Consider the following 12376-nt stretch of genomic DNA (forward strand, 5'->3'; position numbering starts at 1 on the left):
CCCCATAGAGATAAGAAACCTTTTACTTCAGAAGGAAAGCAGGCGAGCCCATCCAAGTAGGACTGGCGAAAAAGCAGAGCGAAAACTTCAGGAACAGCTCTTTTCCAATGGTTGGCCACCGTTTAGCATAAACGGTGACGCCAGCCAATGGAAAAGAGGGGCGGGGCTTACAGAAAATACCCATAAACATAGAATCTCGCCAGCGAGACTGCGCATGTGTGCAGCCTACTCCAGGCGAGACCGAAAAAAGATAAAACTGTAAAGCACCTGGCTCAAAACAAATAATCAAAGACAAACTCCACCTACACAAACTTAACAGAAGATACAAGTCAACAATCAAGAAAGCTAAAAAAAAAGTTACTATTCAAACATAATTCAAAATGCTAAATGTACAAATAAAGAATTTTTCAAAATTCTCACTGAATTTTGTAAACCTAAATGCACAGAAAGAACTCATCCAATTTCTCGAGAGTTTACTGACAAATCATTACACAGCCAAAGAAGGCATGCTGGACTACTATTTAAAACAAATCACAACCAACCGCACCAACACATTTCCCGCAATCCCCTCCAATGATAGGCTAACCCAGCCTCAACATTCATTCAAACAACTATCAGAAACAGAATTTATGGATATTGTCAAAATCAAGCAGGCCAGCAGGCTGCCCTTCTGACCCATGTCAACCACAAATCTTCAAGAACTTTCCGTTAACTATCTCTGCTGCCACACCAGTCAGAACAGTCATCAACAATTGTTTAATTACAAGAATCTTTCCAGAAGACTTAAGAATGCATACAGACACTCATTATTGAAGAAAACAAGCCTTCACCCACATGACCTAAATAACTACAGACCGATTACAAATGGACCTTTCCTGAGCAGAATTCACCCATATGTCACAATTCAGTAAGGATAACTCCATAATTTCCAACTTCCAAACAGGATTCCGTCCACAGAGAGGCACGGAATCTGCCCTCATCGCCACCTGGGATGGCCTTAAAAACACAGTAGATCAGAACGGGGTCATTGCACTACTTCTCTTGGACCTTTCAGCTGCCTTCGACACAGTTGATCATGATCATGCACTCTAATCCAAAGACTCTACGAAGCTGGCGTAGAGGGGGCTGTTCTTGACTGGATCCCGCCCTACATTTAAAGCAGAACAAATGTCATCCATACTCCCCTGTTCTCATCCAAACAGTACTTCACAAAAACAGGGGTCCCTCAAAGTTCTATCATCTCACCCATGCTTTTCAACTTTTACATACAGTCATCACAGACAATAATTAATGAACTTCAGCTCACAAGCTACGCCTACGCAGATGACAAACAAATACTTGTTAAACTGGAAAGCCCCAAAGACATCGGAAACTCAAAAATCTTCAGTTGCCTCAGAGCCATTGCTCCGTGGATGACATGGAGCCATCTCAAATTGACTGCATTCAAAACTGAAATAGTCACGTGGAAATTGGAAAAATTGTGACCCACTCTGCGCCTTGAATGTCGACCTGGGGACCACCTCCTAAAGTATCCAAGGAAGTAAGAAACCTTGAAATGACCATGGACGCCAAGCTATTAATAAATGCCCAAGTGGATAAGTTGCCAAGATCAAGCTTCATTACTATGAAAACTCTGATGCATCTTCCCTCACCTAGGATCGCCACACAAGGTCCAAGCTACTATATCTCTTGTATTGTCTTAACTTCATTACGCCAATGTCCTCTACCACGGATCATCTTTATCAACTATGAAAAGACTATGAAAGCCGCTCCAGCAGCCACTGCCCCCCTCGCCGTGCAGAGGGGTGAACGTGGTGGAGGGGGGGTGTCTGTTGGGGATTATTCCTGGTTTCAGGCCCAACCAAAACTTCAATAAAGATATGTTTATTTTTTTTTCTCAAACTATGAAAAGACGAGTTCAGAACTCTGCTGCCAGAGTACTCCTACGTGTAAATAAAGCCACAAGCCTACATCTCCCCTGCCTTGAGGTCCCTGCAATGGTTACCAGGAGATCCACCTTAACAAAGCAATACATCGAATAGGACCACTTTACATCAGGAATAAAATCACCAGATACATTTAGCAATGGTAGCTCCGCTCCAGATTGACACCTCGCTTCAAAACCCCAGAATACAAAAAGAAAAAAAAAAAAAAATGGGTGGTACATCTTTCTATGTTCAAGTAGCCAAACTGTGGAATTTGTTACCCTCAAACATAAGATCCACAGATAACTATCTTACCTTCAGAAGACTACTCAAGAGTTGACTCTATCCTATATGACCACCAAACGTAAAACACAAATGTACACCATATGAGTGTGTATATGTAAACGTGTATAATTTGATTATATGTATGTATTTAGATATGTGCATTTCTTTGTACAAATATATATGCTACTTATGGGTTACAATATATAGACATTCTTATAGGTCTGCTTAACAAATGTATATATGATTAAAATATATATCATGTATTTATGCTTAACATGTATATATGTCACAGCATAGTTTACATGTATATGATTTGATTATATGCTTATGGGTCTCTACTTTATTTATTAATAAAGTAAATATTGGGGTATATATAAAAAAATCCATACTCCTCCATGAATATAAATATGCAAATTAACTGTATGTACAGCAACACTCAAGTTTGAGTTTCCAACTATTTATCCGTACATGAACATATGGGACTTAATATAATACAACTTTATATCTCTTTACTATTTTGCACATACATGTATACCTTTGTTATGTATTTATATAGTACTTTACTCCTACTATTAGAAATAAAAAGGCATTCAACACGCTTCAATGCACTGCTGTTCATCTCATACCTCACAAAATATCCTCTTCCTCCACTCCGTCTAATCCCAACCTTCATTGTACTACTATGATCTCCCCAATAGCCCTTTCTGTACTCTTCCCTCCTCTGTTCCTCCTTTGACTCATCCCATACCTCCTTTTACAACTATGATCTCCTAAATAACACTTTCTTGACTTCACTCTATCCCATTATATCAAACTAACAGACTCACATGTCTACCACTCAAAGTCACAACTAAGATTTCCCTATATTAGCCACAAATCCATTTTGGGTTTCAGAGTAGCGTGCCACTCACCTAAAAGCACTTCAACACCTCGTTGGGGTAGTAAGCGCTATATAAATACAATTACAATAACAAATGATCAGATGGCTCCACAGACGACCAGAAACCATTCTGGGAAAGTGTCCCTAAAAATGATATTTTACCAAGCTATGGGATAAGCTAGCGGTTCCAGGGCAATGCACAAGCGAAGAAAGGAGAGAAAGAGACAAGCTATGCACACATGCTTGCTGAAATATCACTTTCCTTTTACCACACACTTACAATTAATAGCAATAGGAAAACAAACAACTTACAATAGTGAATATTGTTTTATTGATACGCATATTACGCCCGATTTTCAGCGACTAGCCTGGGCGATGACATCACATTGAAAGCAATGATTCTTGGATCACAAGAAACTGGTTACTAAATGGCACTTTCTTTGCTGTGCTGCTCACACTACACACCAGTGTATCAAGCACAACGACGCTGCGCATGCACTGCACACAAATAGCAGCACACCACCAACAGCCAGGAGCCCGCAGCCAGAAAAAGAGCAGTGCAAACAGGTGCTGGGATATTGTTAGCCAGCTGCCCTTTCAGCAGATATATTTAATTCTGAAGAATACTGGTAATGCAGGGGCATTTACGGCAGTGGCGGGGGTTGGGTATATGGGTGGTGGCAGTGAAAAGCCAATACACTGGAGACCTGGGAGCCAGTTCTGCATTGTGAGTAACTAAACGGAGACACCGTCAAAACCCTGCATTCATGAAAGGCAGGAGTGTAGTGAATTCACAATTAAACCACTCAGTCTGTCTTTTTAGGGCTCGCTTATTTACGTCAGCTAAGCTGGCAGGAATAAGTCTGGGTGTTGCTGCAGAAGACCAGCAGCAGCTGAATGTTGAGTGTTTAGTTGGGCAACGCGGTCTCTGGGTTAAGCAACTTTGGGTGCTGGTAAGATTTAGTGATCTGTGCCTTCCTTGCTTGTTGATTGATATTCTGTAACTCAAAAGGGCATTGTAAGCATGATTTTGAACTCCGTCGTGGCATCCAGGGGCTACCTCGGAATAGGAAGCACAACCGGGAACTTCCAGGACATTCCAGGGCTGAAATCTCACGACTTGGACTGACAAGGACCTGGGAAACATCCCATACGTGGCATGCAACTGTCATAGATCTGGGGCTCTGCAAAAGCAGTTATGCACAGTTTAAACTCACCAAGAAATGGATTCAGGTCAGCACTTACTTTAAAAGATGACTGTCGGACCCAAAAACACGTTTAAGGGGCGGGCAGTGTCCCTGTAATTCGCAAACATGACAAGACGTCAGTATTCCCGCTAGAAATCCTTCCCTATTGAATAAACGTATTCCACTTGCTGCAGCCATTCTGGACCTGTTAATCGTTAGGAATTCGTTTAAACTTATGAGACTTGGGAGAAAACTGTTGATGAAAAACTAATTTTAAAGTTTAGTCACTTTTCCTTTTCCTGGAATTTAAGATGGGGTGGGTAGCTGACGCCTGAAGAAACATAGGCTCTGCCTTCAAATCGTGGGGTTACCTAGCATAAAGATGATGAGTAGAACTTAAAATTCATGCCTTGACAGTTTGAAGAATGTACTGCATGTGCTCTCTTGCCCGAAATACCACAACATCCAATTCCGAAAGAGCCCAGAAACAGAGTCTCGCAGGGCAGAGTTTGCCGTTTCATTTAATAGTAAAGTCATTTTCAACCTTCCAGAAATCTCCCAAATTACTTGAATATATATTATTTCAATTTTCTTTTACAAAAATACTCAGCAAACAAGTAAACATATTAATCCGTTTTACCCCGCTCAATTTACAACTTTTCAAGCAAGGTAGAGCCTTTAGTCTTTGGTCAGATTATTGTTGGGTGTGCTCGTAGTTCACCCGCTGCTTGTGTCTCATACACCGCAAGTATTCTGTCTGGACTACTTGTTCTGGAACTCAAAGAAGAATGACTGTGTGCAAACTCGTAGTGACCTTTTTTTCTAAACCCTGATGGTTTTCAGGATATTTAAGCATTGTCTCGGTACACTTACACAGAACATCAGCTCAGAAGACAGCCTGTGCCTGCTGTTATCCATATCACAAAAAATATTTTCTTGCATGAATAATTCGGAGCTTCAAAACACAGCACCCCACTACCGTCAAGTCTGCCCCATACACAAATAGGTCCAAGACTAAGATGTTATAGATATCTGACTACAATATGGGTGAACTGAACACAATAATGCACTTCATTCCCACCCCATCAGCTTGTGACTTGAAGATTTCCAAACAAACCTTCTCCAAACTGAAGTCAAGCTTTCCTAGATGAAGAGGCACACAGTTGAAATGTTGACACTGATCCCTAAAGATTAGCTGGTACATCAAGTCCAGAGTGGGTGAGCAGCTCACCATCCCACAGGGCAAACGCAGGCACCACAGGGCCCCGGAATGAAGCCACAACAGTGTGGATCAGCTGTTGCTTCTCTGCGTCCACCAGGCTGAGCTTTTTTCCATTGAAATCAAGTAGCAGGCCCACTCTTGCTGGATGGCCAATTTTGGGGATAGGGATGGTCTTGTCACCTAGCATGGCATGCCACTTCTGGTGGGCATATGCGAACACCCAAGAGCGGCTGCTGACACCAATGCACTCATCTCGCGGCATGTCAGCATCTGCCACACCAACCCGGAACTCGTTGGAACGATTGACAGTCACTTCCCAGTAATGTTTTCCTTCACTTACTACTGTATCCCCCAGAACGACAGCCCAATCGCGGAACCGCTCACGGTTCTGAGGGACTTTGGTTGGATCGATCCCAAGAATTCGATATACAACACCTGTGTCCTTTTTGATGAGGTCAAGGCTACTGTGGGCAGTTCTCTCGTCGAGTTTGAAAGTGATGTCTGCAAGACAAAATAAGTCATCATAGGTGGAAATTACAGTTTTATTATGTCACACTTGTTCTAAAGTAAACATATCAAAACATAAAATGTGATAGCAGGAAAGCAATTGACTGCCTAACTTCTATGCGGGAGGCATAGGATTTCTTTAATCAAATTACTGTTTTTGTCTACTCCACTTCTGGATGTTTAGTCCTTCAAAAATACTTTCTATGAACTGATGTTTTGTAATGTCAGCACCGAGTCCATCCTACACTGTGATATTGACATGTTTTACACTGACTAATTGTTAACTTCTCTTTACACCTAATTATGTACTCTCACTCAGTCACTTCTTACTCCTCAGCTTCCACTCTGTTGTTGTGATTCCTTACTTCAGAGTATATCCCTTAATGTAGAGATCGGGCCGCTTACCTCTCCAATCCACCACCCCACAGCCTCACCCGCAATGAACACCCCAATCTTATAATGTGTGTCATCTAATTGGAGGTATCTTCTGCCAGAAAATGTTGCCTCCTCAGTAGGTTTTCTCCCAGTTACAAATTCGATCTATTTACCATTCCCTTTCACCTAATATAAAATTGGGAGTGTCAGATTTCACATATTCATGACGTAGACAAATACTCAAAGATGAACACTGAGGCCTGAAAGGCTGGAAGCTTCATACCTTGTACACATGCTATGGCAATCTTTTCAGAACATTGCCATCTTTCTTTTTCTCCTGCTATTTTCCTCAGTAGCAAGTGTGAATTAAAGTCACAAATTATCCTATTAGCATGCTTGTGATGTTCAGTTATAATATGTTTGTTTGAGCTAAAATATCTTTTACATTTAAATTCTTGTTCCATGAGCACCGTTTTTGGATAGGTAAGCAGAAAAGAAGTTGATGAATATCTGAATTTTTTTTGAAGGCCAATGGATGTGGCAAAAAATGGTTGAAAAGGGGCTTTTTTGAGCTTTTTAAGCAAGATTTTGAAAGGATTCGCCAACTAAAAAAATATGTTCACAAGCAATGGGAAATGATTAGCCCTTGATGGCTGTATTTGACTCTCTGAGATGTTTTCTGGCACTTATGATGTCTTGGGGAGAGGAGTTGGCCTAATGGCTAGGGCAATCGACCTCGAATCTGGGGAACTGGGTTCGAATCTCGGCAATAACGCTGAACATCGTGTGATTCTGGGCAAATCACTTAGGGGCATATTAACAAGCCAGGCGATACAATTATCGCCGCTTTAGCGGCAGAAAACTGCCGCTAAAACGGCGATAATGGGCTTGATAATATGCTCTATGGAATTCCAATTGAAACCCATGTTAGATGTGAAGGACATCTAACATGGGCTTCAATTGGAATTCCATAGAGCATATTATCAAGCCCATTATCGCCGTTTTAGCGGCAGTTTTCTGCCGCTAAAGCGGCGATTTATTTATCGCCTGGCTTGTTAATATGCCCCCAGATCTCCCCTTGCCTAACAAAAATGAATGTGTCCTCATGTAATGCAACTGGTGCTATGTAAAGCACTCCGATACCCGATTCGAGTTAAGTTCGCGCTATATAAAACTCTGTAAAAAAAATAAAAAAGTTCTTATATGCCCAGTAATTCTTGCAGTATGGACACAGAAGTGAAAATAGCTGCAAACTGAGCTCTGCAAACGAAGGGGTATAATACAAGAAGTAGAGGCCAGCTAGGGGGAAAAGATGTTAGGGCTGGAAGGAGTAGGGTGATTAGGCAGTGGCAGTCGTGTACCAGAGGGAAACGGTGGATGTTGCAGCATCCTTCTTCCCTGCAGTGGCCCTGGAATCGTATAACCGACTTTAGAAATAAGTCGCCAAAAGGTACCTGTTCCCAGACGGTGAAGCAGCTACCCTATTTGGAGATTCTAAAATAACCTTGGGCAGCAGAGCCATAATACATATAGCTACTGTGCATATTGCCTAGCAAGGAGTCCGCAGTAAATGTGGTGAAGCAATTCATTATGACAAATGCAGTGACAGGCTGGTCATATTTGGTTGCGTAGGTAGAGCTGGGAACTCAAAACAAAATCTCGAAAAACAACAGCGCCAGTACAAATTAGTAGTGTTCTCTCTCTGTTCCATGTTAGGTCCAAAGAGTCCTGTCCGCTTTGTACAATATTTATATTGGGAAAAGCAAAGCCCAATGTGGCTTACAGTAGAGATATACAATTGCCAAGTCGGTGTTTTTAAAGTCGAATCGTTTAATTGTTTGCTTAAAGAATCTATTCTTTCCATTTACATGCACGAATACAATAGTTGTCAAAACCCACACCATAGTCCAACCCATGCTTTTTTCAGTCTGCAGCACTTTGTATACTGGTTTGTAGGGTCATGCTTATTACGCAAAAATAGTACTACACATCCAATAATTCATTGAGCTTTGGTTAAAATGCCAGAACTAGGTAAAAGGTGCACCTGCTAAAATATTGGGTTAGCTAGCATTTCTGCAGTTCAGGGTGTACATCCTTCTTCACAAAGCTTGCATTTTGTATTCTTTATGACCACATAAATTATGTTGCATGCCTATTCCTTTTTATTATTTTTTTGGCTCTGCTAGGCATTTTCGTTTCATATTCTTTGCCAGGCATTTGTAATTTTCAATGTGTCTCGCTGTGGCTGTAAAAAGGCTAATTTCCCTGTATAGTACTATTGTGATAGTCTTCTCTATCCCCTTCACAATTTCCCCGTGTATGCTCCTAATTGATGGCAATCTTATGTCTATTTACTTGTAGCTTTTGTAAAGTGACGTGTGCCCTTCAGACCTTCCCGGTTCCTTGTAGTCGCTTCTGGGTCTTTGCCACTGAATCTGTTGGGCTATGTTCTCATACGCCACTGTTGCGTTAACCACTTTCCGTGCTCCTTATTCCTGTCAATACTCCATGCTATTGCTGTTTTCAAAAGTTAATGCATATTGATATGCATCATCTTTTCTTACCATGACCCTTTACTGCACACGCCTTTTTTCTACTTAACGCACCTTTGCAGTTAGTCTGTTTTCAATGTCTTTTTCTGTGACAGTCTTGTTTCAGCTGCCTTAACCAGTGTCCTGTTAGACTGTCCATGGCGGTTCTGTTTAAACGATATTTCCCCTACAGTCCCGCTTGCTGCTTACCCCTTCTCTGGCTCGCCATGAGATGTCCTCCGTACAGCACTCTCCGCAGCCTTGGTCCCACCCTGCACAGCACACGACCCACGGGCGACGCCATTTTGGAATCAGAAACGCTGGGCTAAGGGGGAAAAAAACTCACCAAAAAAAAAAAAATACGTGCTGGCATCGAAACAAAAAACGGGCAATTTGAGTATCAGCTAAGCCACAACGCCATCTTGGGAGAGGGTACGAGCTGGGTCTATGGGAGGGATAAAGATAGGAACCTCAGTGTCTAGGAAGTCCAAAACTGAGGGTCTGTGGTGTTCTTGAGGAGGGCACAGAATCATTTGAAACGCTCAGGTTGATCTGCTTTTGGAGAGGGTTTTTACTTTGGGTAAAATCTATAATTTTGAGAGTTCCCCCATAAAATGTTCACACGTGGGTGTAAGTGGGAGAATGATGTCTCCTTATTTTATTGCACCCCCTTTGAACATGATGATAACATAGAGGGGGGCCCCTATCTGAGTTCTGAAGAGAGGCCGACGTGTGCGCTGTTGAACTGAAATTGAGATTGCCGCTGCCCGCGTCCCACGCAGTGGGACATCAGCAGGGCAGCTCTCTAGTGGCCGCCCGTCGCAGCCTTCCCCCTCCTTCTGCCTCGCGCGCAAGGCCACGCCCAGGGAGGAGATCTCCCAATGAGTGTGAGGTGGAGGCGGGCCGTTAGGGGGGGCGAGGCTTGCCCCCCCCTACATAGGCGTCCCTCTCGCCCAGTTCCTCCTCTGCTTCCTGCGCGCCGCTGCTGCCCGGACACGCGTTTTGCCGGCCGTCTGCGCCACGCTACTTTGATCGGGCCCCCCCCTCAGCGTCGTCGTACTCTTCATCAGCTTTCGGTGAGTCTTGCTAACCTCTCCCACCCCGGCCCTGTCCCTGGGCATGACCAGGTGGACAGGGCCCTGTGGCCCGGGAGGCCATGGGTGTGGGGGGCGCAAGCGGTGCCCCGTGTCCCTGCGGGGCGATGCGGGTGTTGCTGGGGGGGCATCCTCGTGGCGCGACCGCGGGGTGGCAGGGTGGCGGGAGGTCCAGTATCGGACCGGGCGGGGGCTGCGAGTCGTAGCGGCCAGGTCGTTCACCCGTCCCAAGACGGCCGCACCAACCCCCCCCCCCCGCGCGGCCGTCTTGCTTGGGGGTCCATCGCGTTGGAATGGCACCCAGGCCGGGGGGGGTATGCGTGACACGGCGCGGGTCGTGCAGGGCAGCAGGGGCGTCGTGGGTAGAGTGGGGGGGCTTCTCCGTTGTGGATTGCGTGGGCGCTCCGATACGGGGGTCTGAGTCGCGCTGGTGGCAATGCGCAGCACGAGTGGGAATGCTCCCTTGTCCCGCGAGGTGTACACGGGCCATCGAGTGCTGTGGCGCGTGGGTCTGTTTGGACGTTGCGTCCCATCCTGTGTTTCTGGGCGATGGGTTGGCCTTTCCCCGTGCCAGAATGTGTGGCGTGAATTCGGGGATCGTGTGGGGCGCTCTAGAGTCCCGGGCGCAGGTAGGCGGGTTCGTGCCCTCGGGGTCGCGGCCATTTTGCGGTGGGCGGGGAAGCGCTTCGGCGCCTCCGGATTGAGTTCGCGCCATAATAAGATATGCAGGTGTTTGCGCCCGCTTTGCGGTGCTCTTGCCGGCGCTCCAATATCCCATCGGGTTAAGTTTGAGGCATAATGGATATGCTTGCATATGCCCCGCCTTTCGGCGCTCGGTGCATTCGGGTCGAGTTCGCGCCTAGTGAATGTGCGGACACCTGCCCCCGGTACGTTGCTCATGCAGGCCCTCCAATGTTCCGGGCCAATTTCGCAGCATGGTGGAAGTGCTAGCATTTGCCCCGCTTTCGTTGCTCAGTTTGGCGCCCAATACCCCCGGGTCGAGTCCGCTCCAGATGAAGATGAAAGTGTTTTGCGCGCTTTATGGTGCTCATGCAGGCGCTCCAATATTCCGGGCTAGTTCGCGGCGTCATAAATATGCTGAGGTTTTGCCCCGCTTTCCGGTGCTCTGTTCGGCGCTCAATACCTTCGGGTAGTGCCGCGCCTGGGAAATATGCAAGCATTTGCCCACGCGCCGATAGGGATGAGGACCATTTTCCCCCGCTTTACGGTGCTCGTGTGGAGCGCCCCAGGGCCTTCGGGTTGAGTTCGCGCCATATAGATGCCAATTTATTTTGCCGTGCTGGCGCGCAAATTCCGCCGCCCCCCTGCATCCTCTCCTGATGGGCGGTGCACCCACGGCGGGTCCGCGCGTCCTTGCTGCACACACCCCCCCCCGTCAGCTCTTGCACGCCGATGCTGCTTCGGGCCCCCCCCCCCGACACGTGTGCTTGCGTTTGCTGCCGCCCAAATACAGTTCTCTTTGTGCTGCCTTTCCTGGGCCCCCTGACTCGGGTGTTCGAGTCTGCAGTCGCCTAAATTCTGTTCTCTTCATGCCGCTTGGATTAGGTGGAAAAGGCTTCTCCGGTGGCTCAGCGGGGGGGGGGCGTTCTCCGAGGCTGCCGGGCAGCGCCCCTCGCATTCACCCGATAGTTAAAGAACGGGCTTTTCGATGACTGGCATGCATGGCGGGCACATTACGAATTCGCGCGCTTGCACACACAGCTGCCCCGAAATACACAGACACCTCGGAGGCGCGCGCACAGTGCCCAACTTGTACTACTGCCCTGCGCACACAGTACTAGCACACACTGCTGCCCCCAATATATAGACTCCGTTAATACGCGCGCACTATGATGGTATATTGCTGCCAGCCTTCCAGATGTCCAACTTGGGGGGAAACAGGCAACGCGGCGCATGAGTGTGTCGGGTTGCCGGCTGTGTGGTTATGTATATATTTAGTGCATTGCTTCTCCCACCGTTCTAACTCCGCTCCTTTCCCCATCTACAGATCCGGTGAGGGGCAGCCCGCAAACGTAGAGCCAGGTACCAAGAAGAGGGCGCAAGGGGAACGCGCGCTAGCTGTGATTTCGGAGTAGCCCACCTGCAATGGAGAATATCGGGACACCGGGTCCACTGTTCTCCCAAGAGACGTCGGTCGAGGAGACGCAGTCGAGCGCACCACAAGAAGGGGTGTGGGAGGACTTTATGGCGTTCGCTCGTGAGAAGGGCACGGCGTGGGCCCAAGGTTTCCTTGAAGGTCGTAGGGTGGAGGATTCGGGCGTGGTCGTAACCCCCCCCCATCCGAGGGCGTCCAAGGCCTATCGGGGTCAGAGCCCTGGAGGTCCACCAGGGTGCGTAAGCCCACATCTA

General features: G+C 46.5%; 1 protein-coding gene across 1 annotated transcript; it reads right to left on the reverse strand.

Annotated features, from left to right (window-relative positions):
* Nucleotides 1-3401: 3401 nt before the first annotated feature.
* On the reverse strand, nucleotides 3402-9254 carry SPRYD4 (SPRY domain containing 4). The gene is made up of 2 exons (XM_085600887.1): nucleotides 9123-9254; nucleotides 3402-6000 (listed from the first exon to the last, which is right to left on the reverse strand). The coding sequence occupies exons 1-2, from the start codon at nucleotides 9214-9216 to the stop codon at nucleotides 5462-5464; spliced, it is 633 nt and encodes a 210-aa protein (XP_085457013.1). The 5' UTR covers nucleotides 9217-9254; the 3' UTR covers nucleotides 3402-5461.
* Between the last annotated feature and the right edge of the window lie 3122 nt (nucleotides 9255-12376).

The sequence above is a fragment of the Triturus cristatus genome, chromosome 4_2, assembly GCF_964204655.1.
Source record: "Triturus cristatus chromosome 4_2, aTriCri1.1, whole genome shotgun sequence".
In the NCBI taxonomy this organism is placed as follows: Eukaryota; Metazoa; Chordata; class Amphibia; order Caudata; family Salamandridae; genus Triturus; species Triturus cristatus.